This window comes from Colius striatus, chromosome 9 (assembly GCF_028858725.1).
Source record: "Colius striatus isolate bColStr4 chromosome 9, bColStr4.1.hap1, whole genome shotgun sequence".
Classification (NCBI taxonomy): domain Eukaryota; kingdom Metazoa; phylum Chordata; class Aves; order Coliiformes; family Coliidae; genus Colius; species Colius striatus.
Genome location: NC_084767.1, coordinates 13,280,773 through 13,301,606, shown reverse-complemented (window position 1 = coordinate 13,301,606; position 20,834 = coordinate 13,280,773). Strand labels below are relative to the sequence as shown.

Here is a 20,834-nt window from a genome sequence, read left to right as displayed (position 1 = left end):
AAAGCAGGAGTAACATATAAAAACTAGTATTATCTATATTAACATTTTGACCTACATGCAGATAGCTGGAAACAACGTTCCTAATGAATATTTTTACATAGGCAGTCCAGTGCTCCATGAGACATTTTCCTCTGTTAACAGTATCAAACAACATTAAGGTGTAATATATGCTTTTTTTTCTTCTTGCTATGGTTTCTGAGTATACAGTTTCTTGTTATAACAATGCCACCATCAAAGACCAGGTACCTTCTAAGTCATATAGAACACAGAGTCTGTAATTTGTGGGCTACATCATTTGCAGTGTACACATACCTGCTGCCAACAAGTATTTCACCAATTCAAGATGACCCTCTTGAGCAGCTTCCATCAAAGGTGTTGAGCAACCAAGTTCTATATCAGCTCCTGCCTTAATAAGGAAGTCAGCTACTTCAGAAAACCCTCCACAGCATGCCAGAGTAAGGGCTGTTTCCTGCGTTTCTTCTGTCTGTGCATTTATATTTGCTCCTAGGAAACAAAACAGCCGCTATTTTAACCGACCACACATAAGGTTGGAAGGCCAATGCTCATCATGTCCACAGTTTGGGTGGTTTTAGTCTTGCTCTGCAGCTACAGTAACAAACAGTGACAGCTATGCACTACATCAGAGGAGTTTGCACAGACTGTCTAATGGCAAACAGTCAGCACTGCATTCTTCATAGTGAACGTTCAGGAAATGACAGGAATCTCACCTTGTGCCAGCAGCAAGGCGACCATCTCTTCATGGCCTTCCCGGGCAGCTTCCATTAGAGGAGTATAACCTTCATCATTAACTTCCTCCAGGTTAGCTCCCCTTTCGATCAGAAGAGCTGCTAACTCCACGTGTCCACCACAAGCAGCCAGAGTGAGTGGAGATTCAAATGAATCTGCAGGCATATTCACTTGAGCACCACTGTCTAAAAGCAAACGTGCCACTTCCACATGTCCATCCTACAAAAACACAGAAATCAGAAATAGCTGGAGTCACCTGATGCTGTAGTTGCAAACACTATCATACTAGGTCTGAAAATGATCCTGAAAGGACGAGGTCTTCTTACTTATGACGGTTCAATTTATGGCAAAGTTATGGTAATATTTGGATTAAATTGACATTTAGGTTTCCACCTACATTTAAGTTAGGTTTAAATAGTGATAAAAAGAGGTATGTATATATACATTTATATCTATTTGTATATATGTTCTTGGGAGAGCTGGGAAAGAGTTATGCGATACGACTTTCTCAAATATTGAGCATAATACCTGGGACACAAAAGTAACAAGAGATATCAAACAAGTGCCATAAGTAATAAACACACTCCATGACTAAACCCCAAATGAGCACAGGAAAAAAATTTCTTTCTCTTCGTAGTCGATTCGTAGCTTCTACAGATGAAAAAATGCTTCAACGGGCAGTTTCTAGATACTGGGAAAGATATCTGCAGAGAAACTGAAGTGAGGAGACTCAAATCTTAAAGGAGACTGAAAAGTGCCTTTGGGTGGAGCAATCTTTTTGCCAGAGGGAACTAAACTAGGATTGCCAGAGCAGTCTGTTTCAGCCCTTACCAATCAAAGCATACAAATGCAGCTCCAGCTTCCCAAGAAACTGTGATCAAACTCCTCAAAGTTACTTGAAATGGACCGAGTACCAGAAATCCGTGTTTCACCTAAGGTATAGTTCATAGAGAGCCGTAAGAACTCTTAAGAGGGGGAAAAGTAACAAACTTTTGGCTTTAAGAAAGAAGAAACGCTCACATGGTTTCTCCCTCACATGCAACTTAAGAAAACGAGACCCAAACTCATGGAATGATTTGAAGAAGAGATCTTGGAAAAATGAAGTAGATTCCCTAATGAAGAGGGAAGGTTCAAGTCATACAAAGAGCGTTCAATGAGATACAGAATATCTGAGGGCCTAAATAGAGGATATTCCACACTAGACCTTTATCATACACAATTAATAGGTTAATTAAGATAAATAAAAGACTCGAATCAAATGAAGCATGATCTTTGTATCACTCAGTGGAGAGAAAAACTCTTGCTGAATACTGCAAGTGCATAGCTATTAGGTGGTCATTCCTGGTCACTCCATTTGCCATTCAAAGAAACATGGGTTTCTTTTAGACGGAGTCAACTGTCAGTCAGCTTTGATGATTTAAGGCCCTGTGCCCTGATGCAGCAGTTCTCCTGGGTTTAACAGTTAAACTGGATTAATTCTTTAAACAAGCCCAAACATACAGAGAACTAAAGAATATTTCCCAGGGAAGACATAAAAAGGGCCAAGTTCAGTGGTAAATAGCAGATGGTTTCACACTGTGTCTTTCGAAAGATATCTAAATAAAGCTGGGCAATACTAAAGAGCAAAAAGAAGACATTAGGAGACCTCTCTGCTCAAGGCGCAAGGCAGAGATGTCCAGGTTAGGGCACTGATATCTAGAGGCGATTTAAAAATTTATAAAACTAAGAATTAAACTAATTCCCAAAATAAATAACTTCTTATATATTAAAAAAAACCAACCTCAAGCAAACTACTAGCTCCCCATTCTGATCTCACCAGAACTGTCAGACAGTATCTCAAACAGCTAACACAGAGCTATAGAAAAGGGGACATCAAACATACAACTCCTGTCAACAGCTGTATTAAGTTGGCCAGGAAGCAGGTAGTAAGTAATGTGAGGCTGACAGGAATCACGTCAGTAAATTAAAAGACAGGCTGCTGTTCTCAGAGAAGCTGGCTAAAAGCCAACAACCTCCTCAGCTAACTAAGGCATTATCCTAGGTGTGGCACTCTGTCTTGACCAAAACAAACTAAAACTCAGAGACACTTAAAATATAATTGATGCTTAGAGACCAGACATCTCAGCTTCCTGTATTTGCACCAATCATTAGTTGGAAGAGAGTAATGACTGGGAAAAGGCACAATAATTGGGTGGAATGGTTCCCTTCTGCAAGGGTGCAGACAAAAGATAACAACGAACAAATTCCATCAGTCAACTTGGAGTTGCATCCATTTCCTCTCTGTTGCTCTTAAAGGTCAATACACAGAATGTAATGAAAATGAGTCTGAAACATCCAAGAGCCAAAAACATGCAGGCAACCCACATAACTTCACCTTCCCCGTGTGAGATTCACTCACTTTATAACTCTGACACCATGAAAGCAAAGCGAAAAGACAACAAAAAAAGAGAGACTAACCCTAAACAGAAGAGTGAGATGATTAAAACATTCAGGTTGCAGTCATATTGCAACCTCCTTTAGGTGACAGCATACACCCAATGCAACCGTGTCCTTCTGAATTCCTTATTGGCACTAGGCTCTCATACAGGGAAGACTATTCAAGGATACTATTATCATCTCACTATCAAAAGACTTCAACACAGCTTGAGATGTTATAACGTGACCTTGTCCACTTGCATCATCATTTCACAACTGCACTGAAAGAACACTTGATACTCCAGCTCTCAGAAGACTGTAAGAACATTGCAGCCTATCCTCTAAGGATTATAGGCTTCTGGGAGTAAATCAAGTTTTTCTCCATTCCCTGTGCTTCCTATGAAAACACGTTCCTTGCTCTTTCTTCAAAGAAGTTCCCTAGGTTGACGAATAGATAAAAGGTCACCTAAGGACAAAAATAGCTGTAGATATGCTTTAACACAATAGCACACTCAAGATGAAGCTCTTTTAAGTTTTTCTTTACTGTGTGCTTTGAAATTACGTGAGCTGCCCAAGAACTAAACTACTTTTGACCTATTATTTTATTTTCAAAGTAAAAACCTCACAACACAGAAACTGAGGAGAGAACAAACCATCTCTACATGCAAAACACTTCCTGCAGGGGTGAATGGGCAAGGGTATGCATCATCCAAGCTCAGTGCGCTTCTGAAAGGCTCATACCATGATGATCTAAGAGACCTTATTTATAAAAACAAAGATGGAAACTAAACTATTACACTGCAAGAGAAACAGTGATTTGGGACAGGCTGCTACTTTATTGCACTGGAGATTAGTTACCCCTAAGAATTTTACTCTATGACCAATTAGACTGAGAAGCTGGCCACCTGCAGTAACTATAGGAAAGGCTCTCTTACAATAAAAACATAATGCACAATCTCTTGTAGACCCAAAAGAGCTTGTTAACAAAGGCTCACTTTATTTCATCATCTCTTTTATTCCTCTCTCAGGGAAAAGAGAACAGTACATATAAAGGCTATTTACCATGCAGGCCTCCATTAGTGCCGTGTGCATCTCATCTGTCTTATGTTCTTGATCAGCTCCAGCTTCAAGCAAAAAACGAACCATATCTAAGTGGCCTTCAAATGAAACAGATCAAAATAATACACATTTAATATTGTAAATTTTTAGTAGCACAGACAACTGACTTAATGAAATCTAACAGATTTCCATAGTTTGCTATTACAGTTTTTTACAAGTTATAATTCACAAACCTGCTCTTTTTGAAGTACTCTAAAAAATACCAAGGCAAAATGGATAGCCAGACTTTAGACAGTGCCCAACTCTGAGATGAAGACAGACCCCCTCTAATTCCAGTTTAAACAGGAAGCTTTCCTTGTGACTTCAAGCTATAAAAAACTGTACTCATCCCTCATTCAACTGTTTAGTGACATATCATTTAAGTGCCCCAAGTGACACATAACTGGGGGAGGGGAATATCTTTCAGAGATAGGTTCACATCGGTCTGAAATTTCAACTTTTTAATCATAGTATTCAGACATATTTCTGAGAATTAAGATATATTATGCCATATTATGTTACCTGACTTGATTTTTAAAAGCTTCTACTGAAGTTTACCAGTACTTGTTTTCAACTCTATTACAGCTTCTGTCATTTCAGAATCTGTACCTCGCAAGTTACACATTTTTACCCTCTCAGTGAGCATCCCCTTCTAAGGCAAGACTTAGCATTACATAAACAGACAAGAAAACAAGGCAGCTCAACCATCTTGTGAAACATAATAAAAAAAAAAAAATCTCTAGGCAATTAACAGAGTGACGTAATGTAAAATCTTAAGTTTTAGGTCACAAGAAACAAGAACACACTTCCAGCATATTCAGAAGAACTATTACCAAAACTTTTCTGTAAGGAACTGCTACATAGTGCAATATCCTCCAATTCTAACTACAGAGGCAAAATCTAAAGTTCCTATGAAACTAATTGACATCCTTGAAACTTCTATTAGTAGAAAAACAACTATTGAAAATGTTATGGAGGTTTTTGGAAGGGAAAAAAACCCTAACTTGGAATCACATGGGATTACTATTACACTAAATTACTTGATAAAGAAACTCTAAATAGCAGAAGAAATTAAGTCAAAAGCCCATGAAAGTTCAAAATATACAGCAATTAATATACATCCTCCGAAATTACACTGAAGTATCCAGTAATACTGATAGCATTTTCACCCCATCAGCTATTCCATAAACATTTGTTCTAACTTCACGTTTTCCTAACAACTAACAGATGTTTTCAGAACTTGCAGACAGTTGATGAGGGGAATCTGAATGAAACAGGGAACGCAGTAGTGTGAGGAGAGGAGAGTGGTGGCACGTCAAAGCACAAATTTGGATGCAGCCAGTTACAAGTTTTCATGTGCAACATCCTGAATATATGTCCTCCACATTTGCACACAAGTAGACAGGCTTAACACCACTACACCATGGATGAACACTTCTTGACATCAAGTTTAAAACCAAAATCCAGTACTCCAAAACTCTTAAGAAAATATTCAAACTATGTCTGGGAACTTTACTTAGATAAATCCTAGCAAATAAATTTAAGCAAAACCACAAAACAAGGCAAGAGACCATACCTTTATAGCATGCAAGGGTAAGTGCACTTTCTTTAAACTCGTTGGAGTGAGTGTTGATTCCTGCACCATATTCCAGCAATACTCTTGCAACTTCAACATGACCTGCACTGGCTGCTTCCATTAAGGGAGTATGCCCATTCTCATTGTGGTCTTCGATATTAGCACCGGCTTTCAATAGCACCTTCACTATGTCAACAAAGCCCCCAGCACAAGCGTAAGTGAGAGCTGTGTTCCCTGCAGAGAAGAAGAAGTTTACATGAAAGCCTTTTCCATCATCCACTCCTAATACAGGAAAAGAAAGTAGTTTAACAGCTCTGAATAAAACCAAGAACATCAGCAGCAGTAGCCTTTTACCTCACAACAATGTTCCTCCAGCCAGTAATTTCAGGCTGAGTATAAAAACCCCAACACAATTACAGTGTGGAAGAGTTTCAATGCTCAGATACCATTACAACTCAGGATATTTTTTTTGAGAGGAGGTCTTGTTAACATTTACAAATATCTAAAGGGTGGGTGTCAGGAGATTGGGACATCCCTTTTTTCTATAGTAGCTAGCAACAGGACAAGGGGTAATGGGATGAAGCTGGAACACAAAAAGTTCCACTTAAACATAAGAAAAAGCTATTTTCTTATGGGTGAGGGAGTCCTGGCACAGGCTGCCCAGAGGGATTGTGGAGTCTCCTTCCTTGGAGGTCTTCAAGACCCACTTGGACATGTTCCTATGCAACCTGATTTAGGTGACCCTGCTTCTGCAGGTGGGTTGGACTAGATGATCTCTAAAGGTCCCTTCCAATCCCTACCATTCTATGATTCTATCATTATGTTTCCTGCTTCAGCACACAAAGAGAGGTCAAATACACACACAAAAAGATCAATGAGTAATTTTCATGCTCAGTGTAGAGTTTGGACTGGGGTAGTGGTGTGTGTTAAGTTTTTTTTTTTCTTGAGACTGTATTCTGTAATCCCTTTAAAAACTTTTATTGGATAAAATTAAATTAATAATTTAAAACTCTTAGACTGTAAGTGACAATCATATATGTCTCGTGTTTTAAAAGCTTTGGTCAATTTTAAGCTAAGTTTTGCTTAATATGGCTAAACATCAAGATAATAAGAACATTTCATAGTTCAGACATCCAACTTTTAAAAAAATTTAACAAAGTTTAAATGGTATCTTAACAGTAGCAGAATCCAACTAGGGGTTAATGCTCTCAGCAAGGTCAGTTAAGCTGTGGTCAAGTGTCAGCAATGTAGACAACACTCAGTGCTCAAAGAATTGTATCTCCTCTTTGGTAAAAAAAAAAAACCCAGACCAAAATAACTGGTCTTGATCAGGTGTGTCTTACTGGGTAAATTTGGATTACAAAGATGAGAAAATACAAACTCCCTGTATTTTTTTGGTCATCTAACACCACAGTGGTATTCCAGGAGCAATGCTTCCATTATAGTTTCTACTAAAACCAATTTTTAATCACCAGGTAAGACTTCAAACACATCCACTATGTATCTGGCCTGTTCTTAATAGCTCCTCTCATGTTTTGTTGTGAATGAAACTATCAAACAAAAACACAGATGTTCAAATGAGCTACAGGGCTGATGTGTCACTCTTATCTCTTCATGTTTCTGCTTTCCAGTTACCTGTTGAAGACTGTGCGTTGACATCTGCACAATGAACAAGGAGAAGTTTAACAATGTCTACGTAGCCTCCGCTGGCAGCTGCCATTAAGGGAGTTATGTCTCCTTTATTCCCTCGGTCTTCAACATTTGCATGCATTGCTAACAGCACCTAGAGAAAAAAGTGCATTTTGATGAACAGACTGTCACATCAACATTTAGCTTTTACTTCAGTGGGGCTTGTGAGAATGACTCCCCAGCCAGCCCCATGCCCTTCCAGTAATAAGTCCATCACTGAAGCATGGTGGCACTCCCCAGGATCATTTCTAATCACTACCTGCACAGTGCTATGATCCAGGAAATGCACACATCGGGTCAAGCTTACAGGTAAACAGGTTTCTCTTTGTACTCTTGCTTGGCACCAGACATAAAGTTGGCCACTTTCTGAGAATTATCACCTAAATATCTTCAAAGAACCACAAATTCTGTCTTAGATACACAAGTATAAAAGCCAAAAATAAACATAAATTAATGTCCTCTTTATTCAGATGTGATTAAAAAAAAGTACTGGGTGACTGAGGCTCGAGTTTTTAGAACGTAACAACTCGTAGTGTTTGATTTTGCTGGTATTTTAGATTCTCTTGCAATGGCTGCTTGGCAGAATAGTTTGACTGCATCTAGAACAATGCCAGAAACGTAGATGCATCACAGAATGCAAGATAGATTCCTCAGACCAAGTCCCTTAAACCTAAAGGCATCTATGACAGCACTTCCATTAAGTCAACAAACGATAACTGGAAGCCCACAGATAAGCTGTATTTATTGATATTCTGTGCAAATGATAAAAAGATATTATAATCACAATAGCTAAAAGGTTTATCTATGGAAGGAGCCCCTCAGACAATGCCTCAAAAAGGTTTAGTTCAGATTCTACTCATTACTTACTTGTGCCAATTCATAATACCCTGCTGAACAGGCCAAGCAAAGGAGACTCTCTCCTTCTTCAGTGTGTTCATTGACGCTTCTTCCTTCATCCAACAGCTTCCGGACAGCATTCACATCCCCGTCTGAGCATGCTTCTGCTAGACTGCGACTGCAAAATCAAGTACCACAGAATCAGCTCAACAGAAATCTGCAACAGATGGGTAGATTTCCTGTGCACAGAAGAAGTCTAAGTAAAGACTCATGATCACAATGAGATTACTAGAAAGTGTATTTTACTAGATACACTTAGCCTTACCAGAAAGTGTATCTTACAGATTCTTAAGGAAAAATATATATACACATTGTTTGTACAGATGAAATGGAAATAAGATCTTGCTTATGTCTAAATTAGCTCATACTCATCAGTTGGTAGCTCACATAAGCTCTCACATAGACTACATGCAGAGAAAAGCAATCAAAACTAGGTAAGTAATCTGTGGTGTTTGCAAGGTACAGAAGTAAACTTTACTGATGCTACTTACACCTGTGTGGAATGTCAGAGGCAGAGAGGCTATGGCCAGGTCTCACAGTGACATCAGCCAGCTTCTTCAGTACTCAGGGGTACATCCTATCAGGTCCCATGAACTTGTCCACTGGACTATGTCCAACCTATTTCATATGCTTCCTGACCTGATGCCAACCAAGGACAAGCCCTCCTCAGTCCACACTTTCACACTCCTCTTGGTGGCTGGGAATTTCTGAATGCAAACCTCATCAGTAAAGCCCAAGGCAAAGGCACCATTTCTTATCTCTTCCTCTTCAGTGTCATTAAGTCCCCTGCTCACATCTTCCCTCATCTTCTTTTGCAGCTGATATACTCACACTAGTATATCTTGTTGCCTTTCATGCCCTTTGCCAGATTCAACACCAAGGGGGCTTTGGCTTCCCTGGTCATGTCCCTGTATGCTTGGACACTGTCCCATGGGCCATCTGGTCTGCTTCTACCTCTTGTATATTTCCTTTTTATGGTCAAACACACTTCTAAGGTGTATTTTCATCTCCTCATGTTTTGATCCACAAGTAATGTCTCTAGCTTCAGTTAGGAAATGAAGCTATGTATGTTCCATATTTGTTATTTGCATTTTGAGGAATGACAAGACTACTGCCCTTACTGTAAGGGCACTCACTTTGTTTTGCAAATCCCAAGTCTGAATTTTAAGGACATTCATATGAAACAAAACTTAAGACTTTCAGTTTTTGATGCTAGATCTGCAGTTCAACAGTATAGGCAGTCACACCCTTCCAAAAATTTAGGAATTAGTTGCATCACTTGTCAGAGCAGAAAATACTTCAGGACCTCTAAACATGCTCTGAAATTACCAACACGGAAGAAAGTTCTTGATAACATAGGACAAATCTCTGTCATCATGGGAGTTAAATGCTGTCCTCATTAATCATCAGTTACAAAAAAATATCAGATAATTACCAAATAATATAGCTGCATTTTCCCATAAGTTCCTGAGAAAGATCCTGGGGCAAATCACTGCCCTGTAACCATTAGTATTTTCTTCCAACTTTTAATACAATGAACTAGATTTCAATAGTTTCCAGCAAAGTATGCTGAAGCAGTAATTACAGAACTATCATCAACTCTTCTCAGGCTAAGAGTTTAACCCATTTTTGAAAAAGAAATCATCTAGTACACACAAAGGGCAGAAGGTTAGAAGGCAACATTTTTTTGTACTTTGCTCTTACCATGAGGGGTGAGTAGTTACACTTTCGGAATGACTGACTGACTTTCTGCTAGTAGAGGAGCAGATACATTACCAAGTACCAACTAAAACATTAACTGAATTTTAAATTATAAATGCAAATTTACATTTTATAGTTGGGAAACTGGGGATGGGGACTGGTCAATACATACTTGTCCACCTGTCCTGCATTGTGATTGTTCTCTGCTCTCATCCGCGTCAATGCAGCAGCAGCTTCATCCAGTGCACAGCTGACAGAGGATGTGAGTCTCCGGAGAACCTCAGGATCTGCGAAGGCTTTACCATCGGCAGTGGACAATTTACCAATTCCTTCAGTGTACGTTCGTTCATCAGTCAGGTTAGTATGAAAGTCACACAAAAGAAATGCAAAGACACTAGTTTAGATTTCAGCCACATGCACTATTAGTTAAAAATCATCTGCAAACATGCCAGAACAACAGCTATTTACTGTGAACATTTAACTAAGACCTGAACATTTAATTTACTATAACATAGCAGTAAGAAAACCCCATTTTTCAACTAGCAGCTTCATTACCCATCCCAGATTCTCAATTCAAAAATAAGCTCAGGGCAAATAAGGGTAAGTCCAGAGGTCAAGCCCGAACCCAGAAGTTTTTGGAAAGAGGTGTTATTCCACAGGTTTGGTTTAACATTTTCTGAACGTAAAGAATTTTCCGATTTAAGATGTAAAGATATTGCCTCTTTCCCATTCAATTCCACCCCGAAGCAGTGGACTTAGCTCCAATACACTTTTTTTTTTTAAAGAGTAGGAATTTTTCCTTTAAATCTATTAGCTTAGGTTCCCAGGAATGTACCATTCTCAACTGCACAGGTATAGCTATAAGCACAAAATTATGAAACAAAAGTTCAGATACTTTAAGTACACTTGAAATCAATGTCCCCTCTACACTAACATCACACAGTAGAAATTATACTCAAGGAACTTTTCTAAGGTTCTTTTTAAAAAAGTTTCTTTGTTGCAAAACTAAAGCTGAAGGCCAGTACAGAACAGCACCACAAGAAGGTATTTATCCTACTGCTTTACATGGCTGATACACCACTATGGTACAACTGTGTAGTTTTATCTCACACAGGTTTTACTCAATACAGTTCAGCATAGCAAACATCACTGCACAGTTGCCTCTGCAGAGTAGGCAGGGCTTATATTTGCATTTAGAAATGTGTAAATAGTGTAAAGAAACACAGTAATGAATAGCTCTTTCCCTTCCCAATCAAAAGGCAAATGGTTGAATCAGTAACTTTTCAATTTCTTAGCTGTTAAACAGGGTGAAAATAGAGATAAGTCTCTGAAAATAATACATCTTACACCTCAGAAGATTTGCTGTTTAGTACGTGCATATCTCTACAAGATTGATTTACACCACCTCTTCCACAATCCAGCTTGTATCTATTACCTAATAAACAGGGAAAGGATACTTTGAAAGTTTCAAACATTGTCTTGAGACAATGTATTTCTGAAGAGTACCCAATTTGTTTCTCGTGAATGTAAGAATCAATACTCACCACATTGTTTTCTGCCCTGAAAACAATTTAGGCCTGTATGGGCCAGGCACACTGTTACATTACCCTGCGTCATTGTTGCAGTGCTTGTGAGTGTTGGCTTACAGGATTCAAGATTCAGGGTCCCTACCCTGTTGTCAAGGCAGACAACCTTGGATGGGGTGCAGAAGCTTACTTCACTGACTGAAACAAACCAGGGGCTGTGAGGGTTGAGATGAGCTGCTTAAGGTCAGATCCATGTGCACTGCCTCCCCAGTACCATCATCGTGCCTCTGGATCCCTTCAGCATTCTCAAGGGGCTATGCAAAACTACCCACTCTGTTACAAAATTAGAAGTTACAACTACATCTGTCCACAACTCTTCTTTTGAGGTCCCTTCCAACCCTTAAGGCTTTGTGATTCTGTGGCTCCATGTACCTGAAGAGGCTACCAGTCACACACATCTCCTTGCCCCTCCAAACTATTGAGGCCATAACCCTTCTAAGCCTCTGCTGTTAAATATAGTGAGGCTATAAACAAGCCTCAGATATCACAGCTCACACCTCACATATTAACATCAACTGAATTTGTTGTTGGTTTAAAAGGGGATGTCAATCACATCAGCTCAGCAGATGCAGCATGTGGGACGGCAGGGGATAAGTCACTGCAAAACTGCCCTGGGACATTGATTTAGGACCAAACACACAGAGAAAGGGACAGTTTTTACCTAGATCTACTTCCCCAGGACAATTCACAGAGTAGCTACACAGATGTTTACACCAGGTATTTCTGGTGGCAGTGCTTGCAGTGTACATAAAAGTACTGCCTAAGCAAAGAACAGGAACTTAGTCTTCACAACTCTGCAGTGAGGCCTCATGTAGGACTGCTGCAACCTGAACAGTGGAAAATTTCTCTAGAGAAATCTTAAGGATTTAGAAAAATGAGCCCTGAGCAAACACTTTAAAAAGCATAGATTTAGCATACAAGTAGCAGCAAATCAGCAGTTTCCCTCCACTTAGAGGGGTCTCATAAAGGAGCTGGTCAACAGCTCTACTGCTGGCAAAAGAAGTGGGAAATAAGAAGGCCAATTAAAAAACCAAAACAAACTAAAAAAAAAACCCAAACAAAATGAAAATTACCTGGCTATCTGAAACTAAACTGAGTCTCTCAATCAGTTCAAATCACTAAGATTGTAGATCAGACAGGTTACGAAGACAAGTAGAACCTACACTTGACTATTCTCTCCATTTTTAAAGCTTGCTTGATGAAGCATTCACAGGATTTCTGAATGCAAGACAAGTCACAAAACAGGTCCAAGTGCTGTGTTCTGTAAAGACAAATGGACTTCACCCAGTGCAGAGCTCCTGCTCCAAGGTTGCCATCTGCATAGATTACTGCTGGTGGTCTCCTGGAGGAGTTAAAAACCACTGGCTCTTTCTTCCAGCTAGTAAAAGCTCACTGACAGCTCACCACAGTTTCCTAAAAAGTGTGATAACCACAACAAAGACTTTCAGAGGATAAGCTAAAGATGCCTTTTGTTTACCTCACCAGCTAAAGTTAAATGGAGGTGCCATTCCCAGCTGTAATTCATACTTTTTTATATTACACATACCAAAAAGTGATCAATGGTCACAAAGATATCAGAACAGACATTCGTTAGGACGGATGGAGTGAAAGGGAGACAGATTACAAGAATTACCACTGTAGACATCCACTGACTTATTTCCCTTTTGAAGGTTTACTGTACTGTCTAGATAATAGCTCAATTTTTAATTTTCTGTGATTTAAGGATGATTGTGCCAGAACCTTATTGTTGTCATGCTTATCTTTTAATCTATAATTTAATTGTTTTTGTGTCCACTTCACAACCATTTGCTCTTGTATCACCCTCCCAGGTGCTTAAGACACTTCATACACACAGGGACAGCAACAATCTGATCTAAATGCAGGTGCTGGACTAAAATTCTTCTTGTCTCCTTCTAGACAACAAATACTGAAAGCATCCTCAAGATCCTTCTCCACATTTGCTTGAATTCATCCTTCTTGCACAAAAGTCATCACAACTTCTCACATTATCACAGCCTCACCAGCATGTTACCAACTACTCATCTACCCCAGCCTGACCTGACACCCTGCACTGGACGCCTTGTGCCTCCCGCAGGCCAACAGCCTGTTCCCAGGAATGCAAGCTGCCACAGAGGTGGTGCAACATCATCCTCTCATCGACCAATTACTGTTGCAGGGTAAGTCAGAAAAGAGACTATGGGAGCCACTACAGATTGGTTTTTATTGAAAAAAGTTCACAGTCACTAACCATACTGAGATGGTGATTTTTCCAATGCAAAGTTACAGCTTCCCACTAAAATTATTAAGACTGCATTCATATGCAAACCCGAAGGAAGTGCTTCCATACAGCACTAACTGCTATGCAGAGGTCCCAAACCTGAATTTAAAAGTAGATTAGACAGGTTCATGGAAGACACAGGCTTTACAGTAACACAAAGAACACTGGCCCTTAAAGTCACAGAGACTGTCACTTGTACTGTGACTTCATTGCTTTTCCCTCAAGCCCCCATAGCTAGCTCACTGAAGGGCACAGTGAGTCAGACACATCTTCAGTCCTGCCTTTGGGGGACAGTTCTTTAGCACCTTCTGCTGAAGTCACGTGCCAGTGTGTTAACGAACTCTGGCAGGGACAGGCCAGCAGCATTACCCAACAACCAAAATAAGAGCTCTTAACCATCCCTGGGAACAGGCTGCCCAGAGGAGTTGTGGCTGCCCCATCCCTGGAAGCATTCAAGGACAGGTTGGACAGGGCTTTGAGTAACCCGACCTAGTGGAATGTGTGCCTGCCTATAGCAGGGGGATTGGACTAGATGGTTTTAAAGGTCACTTCCAATACAAAACCAATTCTATGATTCTAGGTAGACTTTCTGTTTTTCCTTAAAGCTCCTAAGGCCCACAGTGTGAATGAACCTAGCGACAATGACAAATGTTCAACAAGCTAGTGCCACAGTACTGAACTATCTAAATTAGTCTGAAAGTGATCACAGAGACATATTAGAACAAGCAGCTCACCTTTCAAGCAAAATTCACACCTATGTGTCTATCACCAACACTCCTATTTGAAGCACAGGTTGGTTTGTTGACTTTCAGAGTCATCAGGATATTCTTATGATGTAACTACCAAGGCTAGAGTTTTAGGGTAACCTGAAATGAGTTTGCAACCTCTGAGTGTGATCTTCCTCAGTTTAATGAGTCAAGTATACAGCTATCACCTCAGAAAAATTGGAAAACAACCAGGTTTGTGTTTATGGAAAGCCCAAAAGGGCAAGGCCTTATAATGCTGGTATGATTTTGCCGTGAGGAATCAGGAGATATTTTCACAGTTTGAACACAGAAGTTGAAAGTCATGAACCAATACAAACAACCTAGGCCAAAGTTCTTTCCAGTTCACTGCAGCAAAGGAACAAGTCAGACACCCACATTCTAGCAAACATTCCCCTCCCTTCGATTTCAAGCAATGAAACTTTCTCATCGGAGCATCAGTTGCTCTACCCACCCTAACGGGATAAAGTTCGTATCAAGGACAAAGAAAATACTTAAGAATGGTTTCTAACTAGTAGCTCCTAATTATCACCATTTAAAATACCTTGAAAACAAATTACTCTAGTACAGAGCCCACAGTTAAGTCCCTCATACCACACATAACTGGTGTCAACATATTCTTTGAACAAAGGAGGTTGCTCCAACAGACTTAAGTGCAATAATCCTCACAGAAAACTGCAGATTCAGTGGTGACTATGTTCCTTCCTAGTAATTTCCAGCACACCATATATTGACACACACTTGAGGTGTTCACTCGTTTGTGTGTCCAATTTATGATCTCATCATTCATCACAAAGTCTAACTCAGCTTCAGCTCACATGGAATTACCCGCTGGTCCCAGAAACTTAAAGGGATCCTCTGTTTACTTAAGCTCTTACATCACTTGTCTGACAAAGGCAGGTTTTGATAGAAATGTAGACAGCTTTAAAAGCTTGGAAGAGACAACTGTGGCCCAGAAATGTGTATCAATGTGTATAAATGAAAACGGTATGTCAAGTATCTGCTTTAATTAGCATGGCATGTAGATAAATACCTCAAAGTCAGTGAAGAGAGTTCTGAGTAGGAGAGAGAGGACTTTGTTTCAGCTTCTTTATTGGAATCCCCATTCAGAGGAATCAAGAAGCTCTAGACTATCAAAAACAACTGCTACAATCTTGTACCAATAAGCACTAGCTCTACCAGAAAACATAATTCTAGCAGATCATACAGGTGATGCCACAAGAAACGGAGGCAACAAGCAGCACTGAGAATATCCCGTTCTGTAAGGTCTCAGGTGGCTTCACTCAAATTCTTGACACAGGGCTACCCTAACAGCACACAGGAAATCAGTTCAGCCATGTTAGGAGTAGAACCTAAGAGAAGATTCTAAAGAAAAGAGATTTCTCAGGATCTTTTAATCCACCTGTTAAAAGTTTCTTTCTGGTAACAATCAGGAGCAGTGCAGCATCTGCAGAAAATTGCCACCTACTGTTTTCTGTGAATTCTAGCAGTGGCAGAAGTAAGCAGAGAGATCAGTCACTCAGCAAACAGCAGGCTGCTGCTCTTTGCAATGTCATAACTCCTGCTTTGTGTATGTTCACAGAAAGTGATTTTCTAATTCCCCACATAACTAACAAAAAGGTATGCACTTTGCTCCTCTCTGATGATGTAAAAATATTTTCCCAAACACCAGGTTCATATTACATCATTTTCAGAGACAGTAAACAAAAGTGTTGTCAGCATACTCACCAAGACCCCCACCGGTCTTTTGGCAAACCCAGGAAAACACTGAATCAGCTCTGATGCGCTGCCCTTGTTCAAGGCCTAAGCAAGGTTTGCAAAATTCCAGTTGCCTTGAATAAGTAACTGAAGTGAGCAGCCAGACAGGGAAGCAATGAGAACTGGTGAGCACTGCACAGATGCCAAGAACAGGCTCATTGCCAGCCCTGTGCCCGCTCTGCCCCAGGTCAGGCCTCCAGGGCTGCATGATGCTCCCCATCCACAGAGCGCTGAACACAGCGTTATCTCACAAGTTTGGGTCTCACTGATTACATGACCACATAGCAATGGAAAGAGATAGCTTTCAGTCTTGAAAGAGAGATTTTCAGCAAGGTTACTTCAGCCCATAGTGAGAGTGGACCTTGATGGCTCTATGTTTTCTTGTAAAAAACAATGCAAAGCCAATAAAGCAAAAGGAAGAGCCATTTTCAAGTTTTGCTGCTTCTGCACCAAGATACCTCATATACAGTATCAGAATGAGGGACAACCAATGATATCACCTCTGTTCATTTCCTCACCAAAATGTACCACCTAGAAGGGATTCTGCCATACAGAACTAGATTTAATGTTTTAAGTTTTCCCAACACATTCCTGAGATTAATTAAAAAATTGTTCAGCACTTTTGCTGGAAATAGGTGATTCAAAAAAGTAAATTAAGCATTTTTCTGATATGACATGGTGGATGAGCAGACCACCACTGTTATACCCAAAAAAATCTCACTCCTCAAATCATTTAGGACACACTAAACTGTTACCGTCTCACAGGATGCCTTGAAACAAAACATACAGACAAGAAATCATGCAGAGGTACCACCCAATCACCTCACGCACAACCAAAGCTAGCCATGAGACTTCATAATTCTTCAGTCCTTTACACCAACGGATTTGAAGAGCAGTACCTGCATTTCTCAGTAAATTAATCTGTATCGAAAGGCTACTCTGCAGCACTCAAACCCTATAATCAGCACTACTGTACCTCTACCTGAGCAAAAGCTTCAAGTATCTTCACACTACACACAGTATAACCTCTGCTTCAAGGAGGTCATGCCTGCTACTCAGGTGTGTCAGAGCCGGGTCATGTGCGTTAACTAAATTTGGCACTTTTTGTGTGCATTTGAGTAACTGTGCCTGGCAAGTTGGACTGTCAGGTAACTTGGAGAAAGACTGTGGCCACATAGCACAGAGTAACTGCAAGAGGTCTCCGCAGTGAGTCCAGCTCTTTCTAGAAAAGAGCTCTTCTTCCTTAGCCTACACTGTACAGCTGTCAAATCTAGTAACTCCTATCGTGCACCTGGAAATCCCATACAGCTACAGAAACACTGCAAGCTTCCCCAAGCAGAGAACCTGCAGAGAAGAAAGAACAGGCTGCCCCACAGACAGGACCAGCAAACAGAGGATGATAAACTCAGCTTAGCTTAGGCACCTGGTGCAAATTTGACTCGGAAAGGCTCAGCTTAACTCCTTGAGTAAACCCCCAAATCATAAAGAAACAATTCCCCTGCAAATAGTTCCTCTGGCTTAATGAGGCATCAGGAGTTGACACCAGTGGTAGAAACAAAGCATTCACTACTGTGCAAAGGAAACCTGATCATGTGCCTGACTTCAGACCCAAGAGCGTGAAACCACCAGACAATTAATGACAGTGCTACTACTTAAAATCCTGGCACATACATGATCTCAAGATGGCAGAGATTGCAAAATAGATAAATTTGCTTTGAATGGGAAAGGAAAGGAGGAAGGTGGCAAATTCCAAACCTCTTAGGAGAGAAAGCCTGCAGGGAAAAGATAAGACAAGAACATCTCTTGATGGCAACCATGGACCAAGAGTAAACATTTTTATTTTGCAATGGTGAACTATTTAGACCACAACTAACTAAACCTTGTAGGAGTTTTACCTACCTTCCACATCAAATTTTTAAAGAAAGTTATTTTTTGCATAGCTAGATCTCACCAAAAAATCTTTCCTCCTTTCAAAGTTCTTATTTAGAAAGCATTTTAGCGTAGGTATAGCCTATACTCTCATTTTGAAAAAAGGATTAACCAGTACACTTCTCTATTTTTCAATTAGTCATTCCAACAATACCAGTCCCAGGCAAGGAGCAGTAGAGGTTTGATACGGCAGGTTTAGTTTAGCTTTGTTTTCCAAAACACTGAAAATCTACACCCAAGCTTTCAGCCTTTTCAAAGCCAAGCACATGCCTTTGTAATCTTCACCACTGAATATCAAAATTAGAGTCCAGTCTTAGCACCAGCACACTGAAAACTACACTGAACACAAGAATTTGTCATTTTATATGCATGTGATAAGTTCACTATAAAACTGTATTTTCCCTCCCCCATATCACCAAGTGCATGTCACAAGCAGAATTCACTGGCTGCAGTTTTTATATTTTTTCTTCACAATTATTTGTACATGCTACATAAAACTTATTTAACATGAAATTAAGAGCTACAGCTTGAAGGTTTGCTGGAGGTTTATTTTGAGTAATTAGGACTTTATAGTATCTCACGTGCCACCATCACAGTTCCTCACAGACTTCCAGAGCAGCCAAGCTTTCAATTTCTACAAATCAGGTTCCTGACAGCAAACCATTAAATCCAAAAATTACATTTTCAATGTCATTTGAAAAATCATCTGCTGAGCATTTTCTGGCAAAGGAAAAAAAAATCTCCTAGGTTGTATTCCATGGTCTTAACCTCAAAACATCACTTTCTTCACAAATCCCCACTCAAAAACAATAGAAGTAACCCACTCAAGCAGTATCCACAAGTGAAAGGAAATGTCTGAAAAAAACCTGAAAGGTCAGCACTACATACACATGCCATGGAGAAAATTATCCCTAATTCCATCTTCTGATTTGATTTTTCACTTGCTTGACCCTGCAAACTCCTAATATTATGTTTGTATTTACATAGAGCTGGAACACAAAAAGTTCCACTTAAACATAAGGAAAAATTTCTTTACTGTGTGGGTGAGGGAGCCCTGGCCCAGGCTGCCTGAGGGGGGGGGGTGTGGAGGCTCCATTGTGGGAGGTTTCCAAACCCAACTGGAAACGTTCCTGTGCCCCCTGATTGAGGGGAGCCTGCTTTAGCAGGGAGTTGGATTAGATGATCTTTAGAGGTCCCTTCCAACCCTTCCAACCATCTGTGATTCTGTGTGTCATTCTCAGAACAGGAATCAGAAATCTCGATGACATTTCTCTCTGCTTTCCAGGATGGTAACTGTATCAGCAAGATAATCTTTTTTTTTTTCTCCACAATCAAAAGCTAGGAAGTACCTCTACAGATATAATTAGTTCTTACTGTTTTGGTAACATTTTGATGCCAAGGGTTCCTTTTTGGGATCATGTGCTTTTACATTGGTGTACTCATATCTCAAAATCTGAAAACTAATTTTCTATACTTCAGTACAAACTAGAAAAATTATATACATAGAATTTTCTGTACTTCAGTATAAACCGGCCAATGCTCATTAACATTCACATTTCTTTTGAGTTTCCCCATTACACTTCAGTTTAGTCTCACGCCACTTCAATACCAAGCTACCTAGTCAGGCAATTCACATTAGACAGCAACTTCCACTTTTACTAAGGCTTGGAAGCCCTGAAAGCAATTTCAGCAATGAAGATAAATCGCTACATAGACTTACAGATGTTTCTAGCAATATCCCAATCTCCCCAAATAGTCTAAAGTTTCATCTAACTCCTTCACCACCAACCAGCATGAAGTACTATACATATTTTAACTTTAAAAACTAAAAGATTGGTTTAATCCTTGTGACAGGCTTTCATTACCATGAGCTCAAATTGGAAAGAACAATACCAGAAAAGTTATCCATAAGTATCTCCTTATATTCTTCATGTTCCTTAAACTCCTGATCATGACAAATTTCACTGCAGTGTAACACTAAAGCTTGACTTATGGGGTTTTTTTTAAGTTTTCACTAGGCATTCATTTTATACCACTGCATGAAAACTGAGTTACCTTTTCTAACGTTGAAATAACATGAGCTCTTCTGGCCACTGCCAGAAAGATGATGCAATGCTCCTCCTCTCCCTGAGTTTCCCCAGGCACTCCCACCAACACTATTGCACTCACATTTCAGAAAAGAAGAGAGAGGTTTCTACCTGCACAGCAGGATAAATTTGACCAGTAAAGGGTCTTATATCTACACCCAGAACTGGCAAAAGGACAGAAAACTGTGCAGCCAGGAACAGAAAATTCCTGTCTGATGTTGACAGTAAACAGGCTCTAAACCACCTCAGCAATTTCACACACTTTCCCTTCTGCCACTCATTCATAATGTCCAAACTTTTTTTGTTTCC

General features: G+C 39.9%; 1 protein-coding gene across 11 annotated transcripts in view; it reads right to left on the bottom strand.

Moving 5' to 3' along the window:
* ANKHD1 (ankyrin repeat and KH domain containing 1) overlaps window positions 1–20,834 on the bottom strand; it is a 110,366-nt gene that overhangs the window by 59,354 nt on the left and 30,178 nt on the right. For all 11 annotated transcript variants that reach the window (XR_009819321.1, XM_062003031.1, XM_062003032.1 and 8 more), the window contains exons 3-9: window positions 10,296–10,452; window positions 8,393–8,540; window positions 7,472–7,619; window positions 5,837–6,070; window positions 4,225–4,319; window positions 729–966; window positions 313–504 (exon numbers count right to left, since the gene is read on the bottom strand). Coding sequence is in view for 10 of the 11 variants with exons in the window: in XM_062003031.1 (XP_061859015.1) it covers window positions 313–504; window positions 729–966; window positions 4,225–4,319; window positions 5,837–6,070; window positions 7,472–7,619; window positions 8,393–8,540; window positions 10,296–10,452 (1,212 nt within the window). In the remaining variant the exon portion in view is untranslated. The remainder of the gene's footprint in view (window positions 1–312; window positions 505–728; window positions 967–4,224; window positions 4,320–5,836; window positions 6,071–7,471; window positions 7,620–8,392; window positions 8,541–10,295; window positions 10,453–20,834) is intronic.